This window comes from Anser brachyrhynchus (assembly GCF_964034855.1).
Source record: "Anser brachyrhynchus genome assembly, chromosome: 21".
Lineage (NCBI taxonomy): Eukaryota > Metazoa > Chordata > Aves > Anseriformes > Anatidae > Anser > Anser brachyrhynchus.
This window is the reverse complement of record NC_137714.1, coordinates 1,880,664-1,898,000: the sequence shown is the minus strand read 5'-3', so window position 1 is coordinate 1,898,000 and position 17,337 is coordinate 1,880,664. Positions and strand designations below refer to the sequence as shown.

Sequence of the window (17,337 nt, the reverse complement as noted above, 5' to 3'; positions counted from 1 at the left end):
TATCGTAGCATTTGTTCTGGCGGCTCATATTTACATTTTAAGTGCATCTGGTGGGTGGGCGCTAGGGGAGGAAAGGGAGGAAAAAAAAAAAAAAAAAAAAAAAACACAACCTCCTTTTTCTGCAACAGGAAACACCACCAAAAATATTGCAAAGGCCCCGACTTGGTGCTTTCTTTATGCTGCACCCTTCGCCCTGAACCAGGTTTTGCAATCGTGCCGTGGGGGGGGGGGGGGGGGCGGCACGAAGTTGGGGGGGCTCGGGAGGAGGAGGAGGGGAGGGGGGGGGGCTAAAAAAAAAAAAAAAAGAGAAGGAAGGAAGGCGGATCCACGTGGTTTAATGGGAGACAGACAGAGATCCCATTGTTCAAAATCAATAAAAAAAAAAAAAAGCAGGGGCAGACGGAGGGGAAGAGACGGAGCCACCGGGGGGGGGGGGGGGGGTGGGGCGGCCCGAACTGCTCGACCCGGGGCCCCCGCTTGAATTTTTTTTTTTTTTTGCACCCCTCCTATAAAATTCCCCCCCCCCCCCCCCCCCGACCTGGCCGCAAGCAAAAAACAAAACAAAACAAAAAAAAAAAAACCAACTCCCCCCCCCAAAAGTAGCAGCCAAGTAGCCGAAAAGGGCTGGAGGCAGCGGCACAAGCGGGGCCCCCCCGAGAGCAGGTTGGGGGGGGGGGGGGGACGAGGAGGGGGGGGGGTCCCGCTGCCCCCCCCCCAGCGGGGCACTGCTCCCCTCCGCTTTCCTCGGGGGACCGGGGGGGGCTTTTTGTCTCTGGGCCCTTTTCATTGGGGGGGGGGGGGGGGGGCGGCTTTTATTATTTTCTTTCTTTCCACCCGCAGCTCCGGTACTGTAACCTGGGGGGGTGCGAACCCCCCCCCCCCTTACAAACGATCCTTTCCAATCGCTCCTTTGCAACCCCCCCCCCCCCCTTTTTCAACCTCCATCGTCGCTAATCGCTCCTTTGCGCCCCCCCCCCCCTTTTTGCAACCCCCCCCTTTGCAAATCTCTCCTTTGTACCCCCCGTTTGCAACCCCCCCCCTTTACAAATCGCTGCTTTGCTTCGCCCCGTTTTGCAACCCCACCCCCCTCCAGTTGCACCTCCCATTGCACCCCGTTTGCAACCCCCCCTTTTGTAAATCGCTCCTTTGCACCCCGCCTTTTACCACCCCCCCCTTTGCACCCCCCCTTTTTACCACCCCCCCTTTGCACCCCCCTTTGCAAATCGCCCCTATGCACCCCATTTACAACCCCCTCTTTTGCAAATCGCCCCCTTTGCACCCCCCCCCCTTTTACCACCCCCGTTTTACAACCCCCCCTTGGCAAATCGCTCCTTTGCACCCCTCCCTTTGCAAATCACCCCTTTGCACCCCACTTGCAACCCCCCCTTTGCAAATCGCCCCCTTTGCACCCCGTTTGCAACCCCCCCCTTGCAAGTCGCCCTTTTGCACCCCACTTGCAACCCCCCCTTTTGCAAATCGCCCCTTTGCACCCCCCCCTTTTTACCACCCCCCCTTTTACCACCCCCCCTTTTGCACCCCATTTGCAAGCCCCCCCTTTGCAAGTCGCCCCTTTCCACCCCCCTTTTTACCACCCCCCTTTGCAAATCGCCCCTATGCGCCCCATTTGCAACCCCCCCTTTTGCAAATCGCTCCTTTGCACCCCCCCTTTTACCACCCCCCCTTTGCAAGTCGCCCCTTTGCACCCCCCCTTTTTACCACCCCCCTTTTACCACCCCCCTTTGCACCCCATTTGCAACCCCCCCTTTTGCAAACCGCCCCTTTGCACCCCCCCTTTTTACCACCCCCCCTTTCCAAGTCGCCCCCTTTGCACCCCCTTTTACCGCCCCCCCTTGCACCCCCCATTCACAAGTCACCCCTTCGCACCCCCCCACCCCCTTTACCCCCCCCCCATCCCCTTACGCCCCCCCCCAAACCTCCCCCAGCCCCATTCCGGGGGGGGGGGGGGATCCCCCCGGCGGGCCCGGGGCCGTCTCTCCCCGCTTTGTGGCGGCCGCCGAGACCTTGGGGGGGGGGGGGCGAGGAGCCGGGGGGGGCTGGGCCGGGCCGGGGCTGGGGGGGGGGGAGGTTGGAGGGGGGGGGGGGGGGGGCCGGGCCGGGCCGGCGGCGGCGCTCGGCGGGTGACGGCGGCGCTCCCTCGGCAGGCGCCATGCCCCGGAGGAAGGCGGCGGGGCCGCCCTGGGAGCCGGGCCCCGGCAGGCGGCGGCCCGGGGCGGCGGCGGCGGCGGCGGCGGGAGGAGGGAGGCGGCGGCCGCGGCCGGAGCGCGGCGGAGGAGGAGGAGGAGGAGGAGGTGGAGGAGGAGGAGGAGGAGGCCGGCGGCGGCGGCAGCAGCGGCGGCGGCAGCAGCGAGGAGGAGGCGCCCCGCGAGCGGCGGCCCCGGGACGGGAGCCCCGGCGGGAGGCGGCCCGGCAGGCCCGGGGGGCCCGGCTCGGGAGCCAACGTCGGGGGTCCGGGGCCCGGCGGGGCGGCGCGGGGCCAGGCCGTGGTCATCTGCGAGCCCGAGCACAGCAAGGAGCGCATCGTGAGCGGGGCGCGGGAGGGGCCCCCCCCCTGCTCCCCGCTGGGCACCCCCTTCCTGACCCCCCCTTCGTACCCGCCGCGTCCCCCTAGAACCCCCCCCAGCACCCCCTCAGTGCACCCCCCCTTTGCACCCCCCCTTTGCACCCCCCCTTTGCACCCCCCCCTTTGCACCCCCCCCTTTGCACCCCACCTTTGCACCCCCTCTTTGCACCCCCCTTAACACCCCCCCTTTGCACCCCCCTCTTCGTACCCCCTTAACACCCCCCCTTTGTACCCCCCCTTTGCACCCTCAATGCACCCCCACCCCTTTTGTACCCCCCCTTTGTGCCCCCAGTGCACCCCCCTTTGCTCCTCTGCCCCCCCCGTTGGCACCTAATGCACCCTCTCTTTGTGCCCCCTAAAGGACCCCCCCTTTGCACCCCCCAATCAACCCCGCCTTTGCACCCTGCATTGCATCCCCTTATGCACCCTTTGCACCCCTACGTTGCACCCCCCTAATGCGCCCGTCGCACCCCCCCCCTTGCACTCCCGTCACCCCCCCAGTGTACTGTCTGCACCCCATCTTTGCACCTCCCTGTTGCACCCCCCTAAACTGCACCCTCTTTGGACACCCCCCCCGCTGCACCCGTTCACGCTCCCCTCCGTGGCACCCCGTAATGCACCCCCTCGGTTTACACCCCCTTTTTGGCCCCCCCCCCTCCTGGCACCCCTCGGTGTCCCCCGTTGCACACCCGCCTTGCAGCCCCTAATGCGCCCCCCCAGTTGCACCCCTTCACTGCACCCCCTCACTGCACACCCATCACATCCCCCGTGCACCCCTTTAACGGGCCCCACTCACCCCGTTGCACCCCTTTAATGCATCCCTTCATTGCACCCCTTTTAATGCACCCCCTAAGACATTGCATGCCCCCACCGCACCCCCGCTAGGAAATATCCCCAAATTGTACCCCTTAAATGCATCCCCCAGATCCCATCCCCTTTACTGCGCCTCCCAATCGCCCCCTTGCCTGCATCCCCAAATCACTGCCCGAGATTGCACCCCTTAAATGTGTTTTGCACCCCTTAAATGTGTTTTGCACCCCTAAAGTCACCCCCCCTTTATTGTACCCCTTGACGTCTGCTTGCAGCTTGCCCCCCCTTATCAAAATCACTTCATTGCCCCCCCGAAGGCTGCATCCTATTTGCATCCCCTAAATTGCCCCCCAGCTCCCATCCTCAGATTGCACCCCTAATGTGTGCCAGCGGGCGGGGTGCAGGTTCCCCCTTTTTTTTCCAGCACCAGGAGCCCCCCCTCCTTTGTCCTAATTCGTGCCAAAGGGAAGTCCAAAAATAGCTTTTGGGTTGTTTTGTCAGAGTTGACCCATTTGGGGAATTTTTAACCCAGCGCAGCGGTGAGAAATCCCATGTGCAACGTGGGGGTGCGTGCACGTGCGGTGCCCCCCCACTTCTGCACCCCCTTCCAGCCTGCCGTTGCATTTCAAGCACGCTGCTCCGCTCCCTTTTTTCCCCTTTTCCGCCTCATTTTGGGGGTTCCCCGGGCGGGCAGACGCAGCTGAGCACGCGCTTTGAGGTTCCCGCGCGGCCGCCCCGGGCAGGCGGCTCCACGCATGCGCCCCAGGCAGCCCCCCTTTATTTTGGTGGGGGCCTTCCTAGGACCCCCCCCCCCCCCCGGCTGCAAACCCTGAGGTGCTTTTACACCCCGCATCCACCCGTCTGTCCGTCCCCACGCCCTGTGCTTTTCCTGCCGTTTATAGCTCCCTCTAACTTCGTTTGCTGCAAAAAGCAGAAATTGCAAAAATCGGTGCGAGACCGGAGCCGGGTGGGTTTAAACGAGTGGTTTTAAGCCACGCTGATTTTCTTGTTCCTTTTGCGGCCCTGCCTATTTTCCTTCCCACCCCACGCATGGGGAGGCAAGCTGGCAGCAGCTTTTTTTTTTTTTTTTTGCAAAAATAATCCACTTTTTTTTTTGCACTGAACCTGGAAGATTAACCCTTTGCCCCCCACCCCCTGCAGACAGCTCATGCTGCACGTGCTCTCCTCTTTGCGGCTTTGCCTAGTGTCGCGGCATCCTTTTAGATGGGGATAAAACGTAATTACTAATTAACCAGCGCTGGGCGTTGTGCAGCTCCCTGCTCCTTCCTGCAAAGAGCAAAACCCCGCGTTTCCGACCCATTTGCCAGTGGGCAAGGAGGGGGAGCCAAGAAAGGGGAGCGTTTTGCTTCTGTTCCCTTCTGGGGGTGCGGCGGGGGCTTTAATGTCAAATTGCAAAAAATCTCCCTCGTCCCCTTACCATTTAGCTCAGAAATGCAGTTTTGATTGCAAGCTTGGGTGCAAAATAAGGAATGAATGGGAGAGCACCTGCAAGCTGGGATGTTCTGTAGACTCGCCCTACCCCGCATGCAAAAAATCCCCACGAGATCGAGGTGGCCGCGGGAAGGCTGATGAATTCTCCCTGCCCGTTGCAGAAACTCGAGGGCTCCAAGTGCCGAGGGCAGCTCCTGATCTTCGGAGCCACCAACTGGGACTTGATCGGCCGCAAAGAAGTGCCTAAGCAGCAAGGTGAGCGAAGCGCGCTGCTGCGGCCCGCGTGTGCAGCGCCGAAGCTGGCGCAGAGCAGCCCCAAAGCAGCATTTAATGCCGTGCGCCCTCTTTTCTTGCCTTTTTTCCGCCAGCTGCATATCGGAACCTGGGCCAGAACCTGTGGGGGCCACACAGGTATGGGTGTCTCTCAGGTATTCAGGTGCGGAGCGTGGTGTCGGGACCATGCGCGGCTCACAGCCTCCTCATCACCGCCGAGGGCAAGCTCTGGAGCTGGGGTGAGCGAAGCCCCCCGACAAAAACGATGCAAAACCAGGCGGTGCAACGCCGGGGGGCTTCGTCCTCCCGGTTTGCAGCCCCCAAAACCGCTCGTTCTCGCTAGGTCGCAACGAGAAGGGGCAGCTGGGCCACGGGGACACCAAGCGCGTGGAAGCCCCCAAGCTCATCGAGGTGCTGGGCAGCGAGGCCATCGTGCTGGCAGCGTGCGGCCGGAACCACACGCTGGCTCTCACAGGTATGGGAGAAGTTCCCGCTTCCTGCAAAATGCCCTAAAACGGCCGCGTTTTCCCCTAATTTGACTTTTTTCCCTCTTCGTGGCTCGCAGAGAGTGGCTCCGTGTTCGCCTTTGGGGAGAATAAAATGGGGCAGCTGGGGCTTGGCAACCAGACGGATGCTGTTCCAAGCCCTACACAGGTAAATCCACTCCTCTCGATGCTTTCCCCTTTTTTTGAGGGGTGAAAAACACCACATTTTTGGTTTTTCGTTGAAAAAGCCCCTAGCACAGCCCAAACCCCTGTAGGGTGTCAGGGCATTCCTATTGAAGATGCAGCTGGCTTTGAAATTGGGTGGACAAAGCACAACGTGGAAAAAAAAACATTTTTCAAAAATTTGATACAAATGTTGAAGGGTTTGGGGGTTTCCCCATGCCCACCAGCCCAAACCTCTACCCTGGGGGTTGTCTGGTTCCCTTTTTCAGGTGAAAACCTGGGGCTTTAGGTCTGGATCTTCCTGGAGGTGAAAACTGGTGGCCAAAGAAAAGAAGCTGGGGTGGGGGTGAGCTCCCGGAGATGTTTCCTCCCGCAGGAAATTCAGCTTTTTGCCTTTTTCTTGACTTTTTTTGTATCCCCTTTGTGCTTCTGCAGATCATGTACAATGGGCAGCCCATCACCAAAATGGCCTGCGGGGCCGAATTCAGCATGATCATGGACTGCAAAGGAAACCTCTACTCCTTTGGGTGCCCTGAGTATGGGCAGCTGGGTACGGTAATATTCTGGGGCCTTTTTTTAAAGGTTTGAGCTATGATGTGGGGGGGTGGGGGGGTTTCTCTGCCTCCCTTTTCCCATCTGTGAAATGGTGAAATGGAGCTGGTGCAGCAGCAAAGCGCGACCTGCGCCGCGCTGCTCCCCTGTAACGCCAGCAAAAGTAAATCCCGAAGTGGGGTGCAAACCTAAAAACGTGAAGGGTTTGCAAGCGGAGAGGGGGTGGCTTTGTAACGCGGTGTCCCTGCACAGGGCACAACTCAGATGGGAAGTTCATCGCCCGCGCGCAGCGGATCGAGTACGACTGCGAGCTGGTGCCGCGCCGCGTGGCCATCTTCATCGAGAAGACCAAAGATGGGCAGATCCTGCCCGTCCCCAACGTGGTGGTGCGGGACGTGGCGTGCGGGGCCAACCACACGGTGAGGAGTCAGGAACAGGATCCTTTGGGTTTTCGCACCGAGGGCTTTGCTTTTCATCACCACATCCTTTTTTTTTTTTGCAAATTTGTTATTGCGGCAAAAAAAATCCATCCCTTCCTGCTGTTTCCCCCTGCTTCAGTCTGTCTTACGAAGCTGTGGCTAAGCCCATGCCTTTGGCTTTTTTGGTGCTGGGGAGGAGCAGGAAGGAGTGGACAAAGGCTGGGGTGCCAATCGAAGATTCAGGCCTCTGTACCCACACATCCCCTCAGCAAACCCAGCTGTGACCTGCAGTTGCCCACTCTTACTATTTGCAGCATGCATTTAGGGATAACAAGTTTGCGGTGTGCTTTTAGGGATAAAAAGTTTGCGGCGTGCATTTATGGACAGAGATTTTATGCAGGGTACATTTACGGATAAATTTTTGCAGCCTGCGTTTAAGGAAAAGTTCTTTCACCATGCATTTAAGAATAACGGTTTGCAGCATGCACTTAAGGATAAGTATTTGCAGTGTTCATTTATGGATACAGATTTGCAGCATGCATTTAGGAGGAAATGCAGTGCACATTTAAGGATAAATAGTTACAGCAGGCATTTAAGGACAGAGATTTGCAGGGTGCATTTAAAAAGATAAATATTTGCAACGTGCATTTACAGATAGAGATTCACAGGGTGCGTTTAAGGATGAGTACTTGCAGCACGCATTTATGGATAGAGATCTGTGACGTTCACTTAAGGACAGATTTGCAGGGTGGGTTAGGAGGAAATACTTGTGGCATGCATTCGAGGACAGATTTGCAGCGTGCACTCAAGGACAGAGAATTTACAGTGCGCATTCAAGAATAAATAGTTGCAGTGTGAGCAAGCTCACAGTCTGGCAGGGTGTATTTAAGGATAGAGAACTGCAGCGTGTGTTTAAGGGTGACGCTTGCAGCAGGCGTTGCAGTGCGCGCTGCAGTGCGTGCAGTCGCTGCAGCTTTCCCTGCGCCGAGCTGCCCGGCTCACCGCGGGTGTCCCTCCGTCCCCAGCTCGTCCTGGACTCGCAGAAGCGTGTTTTCTCCTGGGGCTTCGGCGGCTACGGGCGGCTGGGCCACGCGGAGCAAAAGGACGAGATGGTGCCGCGGCTGGTCAAGCTCTTCGACTTCCCAGGCCGCGGGGCTGCGCAGATCTACGCCGGCTACACCTGCTCCTTCGCCGTCAGCGAAACGGGTGGGTGGCACACCCCAAGCCCCTAATTTTGGCCTATTCAAGCAAATCTGCCGTTATTTACATCGCCGTGGGGATGCTCGAGGCGGGAGGCACGGACCTGACCGTGTGTTTTCATGGCTTGCAGGCGGCTTGTTTTTCTGGGGCGCCACCAACACCTCCCGCGAGTCCACCATGTACCCCAAAGCCGTGCAGGATCTGTGCGGCTGGAAGATCCGCAGCCTGGCTTGTGGGTGAGTGGTGGACCCCCCCCAAATCTCCTTTTCCTGGTGTTTGGCGTGCTGGGAGGGGGGCGTTGCTGGGACCGGGGGTCACTGCCTTGCACCCCACTGTAGGAAGAGCAGCATCATCGTGGCGGCGGATGAGAGCACCATCAGCTGGGGGCCATCTCCCACCTTCGGAGAGCTGGTAAGGACTGACCAGCACCCAGATTTACCCATCCCTCCCCCCAAATCATTTGGTGCAGGGGCTCTGGGTGTTGTGTGTCCGTCCCACCCCCCCCCCAGCTGATTATTTAGGGGCATGCTTGTGTTTTGCAGGGCTACGGGGACCACAAGCCCAAGTCATCGACGGCTGCCCAAGAGGTGAAGACCTTGGATGGGATCTACACGGAGCAGGTGAGCAGGGACCCAAATACGTGCACCCTTGGGTTCTTCCAACCCATGAGACGCTGTCACCCTTGAGATGCAGTCACCCTTGGGCTACCAAACCGTGGGATAGTGCCACCCTTGGGTTGTTCCCACCCGTGTAATGCTCCCAACTGCTGCCACCCCTGCGATGCTGCCACCCACGGGCTGTGCCTACCCACTGGGTGCTGCCACCCATGGGACGCTCCTCAAGCACGGCCCCGTGTAAAGAACGGGGGTTCCAAGTCAGCGGGAAATGCTTTTGCCTCAGTTTCCCCTTCTGCCCCCAGGTGGCCATGGGCTATGCCCACTCGCTGGTGATCGCCCGTGACGAGAGCGACGCCGAGAAGGAGAAGCTGCGCAAGCTGCCCGAGTACAACCCCCGCACCCTCTGAGGGGCCGGGGGGCAGCCGAGCCGCCCGCCCCGGTTTTCCAAGCGATCCGCGGTTTTAACTACCTGTTCTCCTACAATTTCCAAAGCGTTGGGTTTTTCCCTCACCACCACGGCCAAGACCTTCCCCCGTGGCTGTTTGAGTTCCCATCCCGACCCTAGCAGGACCTTTTGGCACATCCAGGCTTTTTCACTGTTGTTTTGTTGGTTTGGTTTTGTTATTTTTTTTTCTCTTTTCTCTGCTGTTTCGCACAGAAAGGAAGGTGCCGGGTTCACCTGAACAGGTGTCCTTTTTTTTTTACTATTATTTTTCCTTTTCCTAGCCACAAATTTCCCCACAAGCACCCAGCTGCGGGCTCAGAGCAAAACTCAAGCAAAACACCGCAAAATGCCTTTTTGCCCCGCAGTATTGCATTTTTTTTGGCATTTCTCCCAAGCAGCCTCCACTCTGGGTACTGTGATTGTGAGGTTCTGATCCCCAGCATCCCTTTTTCCCAGGGGGATTTAGGGACAAGCCTCTTGTCCCTCACTCTCGGGGGACAAAGCGGGTCCTCTCCCCAGCCCTGCATCATTTGGGGGCTGGATGCCCCCAAGCCGCCTGCCCCCCGCTTTCGCGCCCCCCAAGCCCCCCCCGCTGCCCATCCCAGGGCGATCTCAGGTATGAAGAGCGGGCCCTGAAGCGTCGTGCAAGCTTTTCCCTTTTTTTTTTTTTTGTTAATTATTATTATTTTTATTATTATTATTATTTCCACTGCCTGGTATCTGCCAAAAGCCCCTCCTCAGGCAACGCTGTGCACTGTGCTGGAGAAACGAGGTGCCTTTATACGCAGAGCCCGGCTCTGCCTCCACAAAACCCAAGGGTGTTTTTTTTATTATTATTTTATTTTATTTTTTAGTTTTTAGGGTTTATTTTGATTTTTTTAAATTCCTTTCCACTCTCCCTGGCAGGTCGCTGGCGGTGCGCCACGTGGCCCTGCGGGGAATTTTGCAGTACTTTATGGAAAAAAAGAATTAAAAGGGGGTTCTTTATGTTTGCTTTGGGGTTTATTTTGGGGTTTGTTTTGGTGTGTTAGAGTCAAAACTTCCAGGACAGGGAGAGCAGCAGGGCGGAGAAGTTGGATATTCTGTTTTCTTGAGCAATACTAGCATTTGCTGCAAGCACCCAGCCCTTCCGAAAATAGGTGGTGAGGAGGTGGGTGCATGCAGCACCCCACGACGGGGCTTTTCTAGCCTTATCCCCCAGTTTTTTCTACCTGCAATGAATATTTCAGGGTCATCACCATCAGCTGCCTACCCCAAGTGGGCACGAGGGGATGCTGCGGACGCTGTCATGATAGGGCTGGAAAAAACAGCAAAACCCCCACTTTCACCCCCCAAAAGCAATTTGGGCTTGTCCTGCTTTTAAAATATATGAGGCTTGAATCGATGCTCCTGGTAATGTTCTCCCCCATGTGCCGCCGTGTCCTGGCAGCGGGCGAGCGAAGGAGGAGGCTGGAAGAATAAAATAATAATAAACCACGAGGCTCTCGGAGCAACGTTCCTTTTAGGTGAGACGACAAGTTCCTGGTTTAGTGCTGTAATTGTCTTCTTCATGTTTTTTTTTATATTTCTTGGAGTAAATGTTTAAATAAACAACGTCATTGTGTACACCCCTCGGCTCTGCTCCTCGGCCCCGACGCATACCCCAGTCCCAAATGTTTGGCTGGGAGCAGGGAGTGCAGCCTGCAGAAGCACCCCTGAGTACCCTGTCCTGGCATCTCCCCACCTTTCTTCCTGCCCCCTTTTTCTTTGGCTTTTTAACCAGAAGGGACGGGGATGCTCTTCCCTCCCCTCAATGCAACACGGGCCCTGCCCCAGAATTGCAAATCCACAGCCGTTAGAGGGCACCATCCTGCTGCTGACACGGTCCTCTGTCCCGAAACAGCTCCCCACTATTTCCCTGGGATTTTGCAGGCAAACAGCAGTGCGTGCATGTATGTGCATGCGCGTGTGGTTTTTTGCATGCATGCATTTCTTTGTGTGCATCCATTTCTTTGTGTGCATGCATTTCTTTGTGTGCATGTGTTTGTCCACGCATGTGTTTTTGTCTGGGCTCTTGTCCACGTGCGCATTTTTTGTGCACGCATCTGTGCATTTTTTTCCATGCATGTATACGTGCCCATCCTTTTGTGCCTACGTGGGTGTTTGTGTGCATGCATTTTGTGTGCATGTGTGTGTGTTAGGCATTCATATTTTTGGTGCGTTCATGCATATTTTTTGAGCCTGCATGTGTATTTTTGTGCATGCATGTATGGGGACCTTTTTTGCACACATGCACGTGCCATTTCCCACATGCAGCACTCCAGCAGGACTGCATAATCCCACCAAACTCTTTTCCCTGCACCCTTTAGATATGTCTTTAATTCCTGTGCTGGGAGAGCAATGCCAATGTCCCGTCACCTGCTGTCAGCCCACAGCATTGTGCCAAGAGCACCACAAAAAAAATAATAAATAAAAAAAAAAATCACCCCATTTACAGCAAAACTTCAAGCCTGAGCACCCAGGAAGAGGCAGGAAGCTGGGAGCAAGCCGCAGCCCTGATTTATTTCCAACAGGGAGCTGGAGGGGCCACTGCTGCTGAAGGCACTTGCAGGAATGGGGAGAAGGATTTGGGGGAAAAAAGGAGGAAAGCCAGGGTGGCTCAGAGCACCATGCGCCACCACTTGAAGGCGAAGGGCTTGCGGCGGACGTTGGTGCCGCAGTGGACCTCTCCGGAGAGGACGTGGTAGGAGAAGTAGTCGTTGATGAAGGTGCAGGAGAGCCCCAGGGGCTCGAGCAGCGCCCGCACGCGCTCCTCCAGGCAGCACTGCCCGGCCACCAGCGGCCCGAAGGGCTTGGGGATGCCCAGGTGCCTGCCCAGCACCAGCATGTTCACCTGCGGACGGATGGATGGCAGCATGCAACCCTAAATTCACAGCGAGCCCCCCCTCCCCCCCATCCCAAACCATCCCTGCAGCTCCTTGTTACCATGTCAGGGAAAAACGCGTTGGCGCGGGCTTGCTCATTGCCTTGGAAGAGCTGGGGGATGTCGATGATGTCCTGCTCGGCCAGCCCCAGCTCCCGCTTGAGGATGTCCCGGTTCCAGCTGATGCAGTTCTGCCGGGGAGGGAGGGTGGCGAGGGGGTCAGGGGGGGCTGGGGGGCTCAGGGGGCCAGGGAGTGGGAGCGAGAGGTAGGTGGGGAGAAAGGGAGGGACGGGGGAGTGGGGGGACAGGGTTGGGATGGGGATGTAGACACAGGGAGATTGGGAGAGGGAGAGATGGACGGACAGAAGGATGGGGAGGTGGGGAGATGGACAGAGGGATAAGGAGATGGGGAGATGGACAGAGGGATGGGGAGGTGGATAGGGAAAAGAGGGACAGCGGGGCAGCCAGGGAGGGGTGCAGAGCACCTCCCCGCTCCCCTTCCTCACCTGCACGTAGCTGTTGAATTTCCGGAGCACTTCGTTAGCCAGGATCTCGTTGATGGTTGGCTTGGGCACCGCCTGCAGTCCTGCAGCACAGAGGGGGAGCAGTCTCTCACCCCATGCTGGGAGGACACATGGGGGGGGCTGGCAGGGTCCCCCAGCTTCCCTACCCTGAAACATCGCTGCCTCCCCAAAACCCTGCTCTTGCTTCTCCTTGAAGAGTTGGTAGCAGGCGCTGGGGCTGGCCAGGAGCAGCCGAAAACCCTGGGGATGGAGAGGGGTGATTTGGGGGCAGCAGTGTGATGGCTGCACCCTACAAAATGCACCCCAAGGAAGGGCTGCCTACCTTCCGATCAGGAGCGGGGATGAAGCTGAGGAACTCATCGACGTGTCCGACGTGGAGCCAGTCGGAGTAGAGCTCCACGGGTGCTTGCACCCGCTGCGCGAAGAGGAAATCCCGCACGGCCCTGGCCATCCGCCGGCCGCCGAACCTGGGGGGCACGAGTGGGGTGACGGCCCCAGGGTGAGGGGCACCTCTCGGCGGCATACCCCGAAAAACCCGGCCCCTCACCTGGGGAAGCTGCTGCCGATCAGGATGCGGCCCAGCGGGTACTCCTTGCCCCCCACCGTCACCGGCGGGCTGACCTCCAGGTTGCCGAAGGAGTCGAGGCTGGAGGCATCCTTCAGCACGTCCCGAGCCACGTAGCCGAAATCAGGGCCCTCGGGGGGGGGAAAAGCAAGGATGACTTTAAAAGCCTTTCTCAGGGATGCCAAAACCCCAAAGCACAACGCCCCTTTACCAAATGTGCCTGCTGACCCAGCTAATCCTCTTCCCATAAGTGCAAAAAACAGAGATGTATCCAGTACAGAGGCACAGATTCATCAGGGTTGGAAAAGACCTTCAAGATCATCACATCCAACCATCAAACCTGACCTACTGAGTCCCACCACTAAACCCTGGTCCTTAGTGATTTATTATCATCATCATCATCATCTTGCAGCCTGCCTCAGCGCAGCGATACGCCTCGCTAATGCCAGGAAGGTAGGTGGACGGATAACACGTCCCGTGGGTACCAGGATGCTCTTGACGGGGAAATCCTTCAGCCCTAGGTCACGGGGTGAGTCGAAGACCACAGGGAACGTCTTATGGGGGGCTTGCACATAGCCAAATTCAACCTCATCCTGTGGAGGCAGCAGAGAAGAGGGGGGAGCCCCGTGGAGCTGCAGGGCTGCACCCCAGGGGGGGTCTCAGCCCCCTCGGGCACCCACCTGGATCCAGCGGTCGTTGCGGTTCTCCGGCAGCGGGCAGATGGTCACGGGGCACTTGGCTTCCTCAGCCATGGCGCTGACGGCCGCCACAAAGTCCTCGTTGTCCTCCACACTGGGAAGCGAAGAGGCACAGAGCTGGGGATGCGGCGGAGCCGGGCAGGATGCGGCCACCGCGTGCCGCCACCCACCTGCACACGAAGACCTCCAGCGGCGCCAGGGTGTTGGGCGTCATGATCCAAGGAGCCACGCGGAAAACCACCGTGTCCGTGAAGATCGGTATCTCCAGCAAGCCCTGCAAGGATGGGGGGGGCCACAAGGATGGGCCATCGCTCCCCCCTTTATGTGTAAAACCCAGCCCGATTTATGGCGTTACCTTCTCGGGGCTCTCCAGCAGCGTGACGTGGAAGGACACCAGCCCTGAAAAGCTGGCGTCGGGGAAGGAGAGCCCCTCCACGAAGAAGATGCTCTCCTCCTGGTGCCGGCTGGGCTTCACGGCATAGGCGAGCTTCTCGCCCCCCAGCACGTGCTTGTACTCCTCCAGCGAGACGCTGTCTGCAGAAACAAGCCGCGCCCTTGAGCGCCCACCCTCGACCTGCAGGGTTTCACCTCCGCTTCTTCGCTTAAAGCCTTGCGACAGGGGCAGCTCGCCCCGCGGCCACTGCGCCAGGCATCGGGCATGCACGTGGAGCCTTGCGGCGAGCACACCACCATCCGGCACCCTCACCGAAAGCAACCCCCCCCGGCATGCGACTGAGAGGTGTCTGCTCTCATTTTAGCCCCACCCCATCAACACGGGGGACTACGGCGGCCCCCCGCCCTGGTGCCGGCACTCACTGCCGCCGTAGAAAACGCCGACTTTGTCAGCGTCGCCGAAATCCACGTGGAGGACAAGGCGGTGGCCGGTGAAGATGGTGCGGGGACCACGCGTCCGCAGCACCATCTGCGACATGTCCTTCAGGTCTAGGGTGACAGCGAGGACAAGTTGGGGAGGAAAGTCACGGAAAGTAAGGAAAAGCAGAAAAAGCGAGCCAGGTGTGCGGCGGTACCCTCGTAGGAGCGCACGGCGGTGTCGCGGTTATCCATCACCCGGCTCTTGGGGTCGTCGCGGTCACAGTTCACCAGCAGGATGGCGCCGTGCCCGTCGGGACCCCACGTCCATGTGGCCTGGGGACAGCAAAGCGGGGCTGAGGACACCGTCAGGGACAGCGATGGGGTCGGGGGCTGCAGTCCCAAATTACCTTGTCCATCATCGTCCTGCCCACCGACCCGCTGCGGCTGGTGTCGGCGTCCAGTGAGACGTCTGCGGGGACAGGGATGCTCATCGGGGCGGGCGCCGCAGTGACACCGCGTTTTAGGGACAAAGCAGCCCAACTTACCCACGCAGGTGAGGTACAGCATGGCTCTGCCCACCGGCACCCCGCTGGCCTCCCCAAAATAGGAAATCCTGACCTGCAACACAGCCGGCGAGCTCAGAGTCATCCAGAGAGGGGCCGGATCCTCCTGGATGGCCGGCACCAACCTTTTCGTCACCGACGTCCTTGCTGAGCGCCTCCATGGTCAGCAGCACCTCGGTGCTGGCGGCCAGGGGCCAGCGGCAGACGCTGGAGGGCAGCTTCACGCTCTGCGTCTCGTGCACCACATAGACCTTCACGCCCGGCGTCCCCTGCACGTGGAAGGCAACGGCATCTTTGGGCGCCGACCTGGGGGGGAGCGCAGCAGTGAGAGCCACAGGGGTGCTTCGGGCACTGCTGCAGCGATACAGTGCTGGGTGTGCAGGTGTAACAAGTCCTGCAAGGTGCGATTGCAACAAACCCTGCAGAATGCAAAGAATCTTGCAATGTGCAGCAAATCCTGCAATGTTTGATTGCAATGAATCCTGCAAAATGCAGCAAGTCCTACAACCTTGAACCAAAGCCGGCAGTGTCCAGCTGTGACAAATCCTGCCATATTCAATTGCAACAAACGCTGCAAACTGCAACGAGTCCTGCAATAGTCAACTGTGATGAATGCTGCCATATTCAAATGCAACAAAACCTGCAATATGCAACAGCAACAGATCCTGCAGCGTTCAGTTTTGTCAAATCCTGCCATATGCCACCAATGCTGCAATATTCATTTATATTCAGCTGCAACAAAAACTCAGAGCATTTTTATTATTATTATTTTTGCATGGGGTGTCCCAAACATTTGCAATTTGCCCCGCAGCAGCAAATATGTCCCCGTCAGAGAGAAGCAGAGCCATGACAGTTGCAAGAACCAAGATGGGGCCGGAGGGAAGTGCCGGCGGCCAGGCAGGCTGCAGCCTGCATCGCTCGTGCCAGGGCAGAGGACATGGCCGGGGCAGGATCCATCCGCAGGGACCTGCTGAGGTGCTGTGAGGAGGGGGGAGAACCCCCTCCTCCTGCTGCTGCTGGTGCCCATGGGTCAGCAACCGTGTTTTGGGCAGCGTGGAGAAGCACAAAGCAATAGAAAAAGCAGAACCGAACCAAGCTGGAAAATAAAAAAAGCAAAACTTGCTGCTGGAAAGAACTTGAAACTGGGCTGGGGCCAGCAAAGCTGGTAAAACACACGGATGGCTGGAGGTAACGCCCCAGTAAGCAGCGCCTCCACGGTTTAACTCTCTGGATTCCCCTGAACAGGGGAATAATTCTACTTCACCCTGATCAGAGGACGCAGGAGCCCCTGGCATGGGCTGCTCAAGTGAGGAAGAGAAGTGCAGCCAGATGCACCGCCTGGAGCTCCCTGGGGGTTTTTGCACCCAAAAGCTCTTTCTCCTTGGTGTTTGCAAACTCCCCCTTTGCATCCCGAGCACCGTGCAGCCGCCACGGGCACTGGTGGGTGCAATCCCATCCTACAGCGAGCACCAGTGGGTGCGATCCCCTTCCTTCAGATGCTGAGACCCCCTGGGGAGCCCACCAGGCGCAGCAGCATTGCTTCCCTCGTCTCAGCCCACCCACCGCTATTTTTACCCTCTCCTCACCTAATCCAGCCTTTAATTCCTCCAGGAGGAGGTGGAAAAAAAAGCCAAAAGCAGGTTTTTGGACACCGTGGCCACTTACCCCAGGACGTCGAGGGAGAGCTCGGTGCCCAGCACGCAGACGGTGCTGGTGGGGCGCTGGGTGCAGAGGTGGACACGGCGCTGCTGGGCCATGCCGGCGGCACCGGGCACCCTTGGGTGCTGTGATGGGCGGCACGAGGGGATTATAAAGCCTGGCCGCGGGGAGGGGATTAACCAAAGCCTGGCCTGATCCCACCTCTGGGCTGTCAGCTGGGTGCGCACTGCTGAGCTTTCCGGGGACAAAGCATGAATCAGCGGCAGGGGAACGCACCCCGAGAACGCCCCCAGCCTCTGCTTTCTCCCAAACGGTGCTTTTTTTCCCCAACATAACAAAGAAACGCTGCCACCCTGGAGAACCCCACGCCATAAAATATTCAGTGTGACACCAGAGCTGAGCTGGTGGCTTGCCAGCACAGGGCTCAGAGGGGTTTTATTTCCCGGTGCCGCCGTGACACGCTCCTCCCAGGGCTCCTCGCACAGACAACAATGAAAGGTTTTGTTTTCCCAGCTGGGAAAAAAACAACAAAACTGCTTTAATGTTTCTTTTTTTGGGTGCAACCTCGGCGCTTTGCCCATCCATTGCACGGGATG

The 17,337-nt window shown here is 58.2% G+C and overlaps 2 protein-coding genes across 3 annotated transcripts in view; one reads left to right on the top strand and one right to left on the bottom strand.

Annotated features, from left to right (window-relative positions):
- The window catches only part of RCC2 (regulator of chromosome condensation 2), an 11,923-nt gene extending 1,299 nt beyond the window's left edge, over positions 1 to 10,624 (top strand). Inside the window, 14 exon segments of the mRNA XM_080564219.1 lie at positions 129 to 202; positions 2,163 to 2,311; positions 2,313 to 2,540; positions 5,005 to 5,098; positions 5,212 to 5,355; positions 5,460 to 5,591; positions 5,682 to 5,770; positions 6,220 to 6,334; positions 6,589 to 6,755; positions 7,781 to 7,961; positions 8,086 to 8,191; positions 8,294 to 8,366; positions 8,498 to 8,575; positions 8,875 to 10,624. Of these exon segments, the coding sequence (XP_080420345.1) occupies positions 129 to 202; positions 2,163 to 2,311; positions 2,313 to 2,540; positions 5,005 to 5,098; positions 5,212 to 5,355; positions 5,460 to 5,591; positions 5,682 to 5,770; positions 6,220 to 6,334; positions 6,589 to 6,755; positions 7,781 to 7,961; positions 8,086 to 8,191; positions 8,294 to 8,366; positions 8,498 to 8,575; positions 8,875 to 8,979 (1,735 nt within the window). The 3' untranslated portion in view covers positions 8,980 to 10,624.
- Positions 9,668 to 17,108, bottom strand: LOC308181239 (protein-arginine deiminase type-3-like). 2 transcript variants are annotated; one of them, XM_080564214.1, is made up of 16 exons: positions 16,748 to 17,108; positions 15,208 to 15,388; positions 15,065 to 15,137; positions 14,927 to 14,988; positions 14,735 to 14,852; positions 14,523 to 14,648; positions 14,062 to 14,240; positions 13,877 to 13,980; positions 13,689 to 13,800; positions 13,494 to 13,601; positions 12,991 to 13,139; positions 12,766 to 12,910; positions 12,590 to 12,683; positions 12,426 to 12,505; positions 11,982 to 12,110; positions 9,668 to 11,889 (listed from the first exon to the last, which is right to left on the bottom strand). In XM_080564214.1, the coding sequence occupies exons 1-16, from the start codon at positions 16,837 to 16,839 to the stop codon at positions 11,656 to 11,658; spliced, it is 1,986 nt and encodes a 661-aa protein (XP_080420340.1). In that variant the 5' UTR covers positions 16,840 to 17,108; the 3' UTR covers positions 9,668 to 11,655. The 2 variants fall into 2 exon arrangements, with proteins under 2 accessions (XP_080420340.1, XP_080420341.1); XM_080564215.1 differs by having other exon boundaries at positions 15,208 to 15,351; positions 16,748 to 17,107.
- Between the last annotated feature and the right edge of the window lie 229 nt (positions 17,109 to 17,337).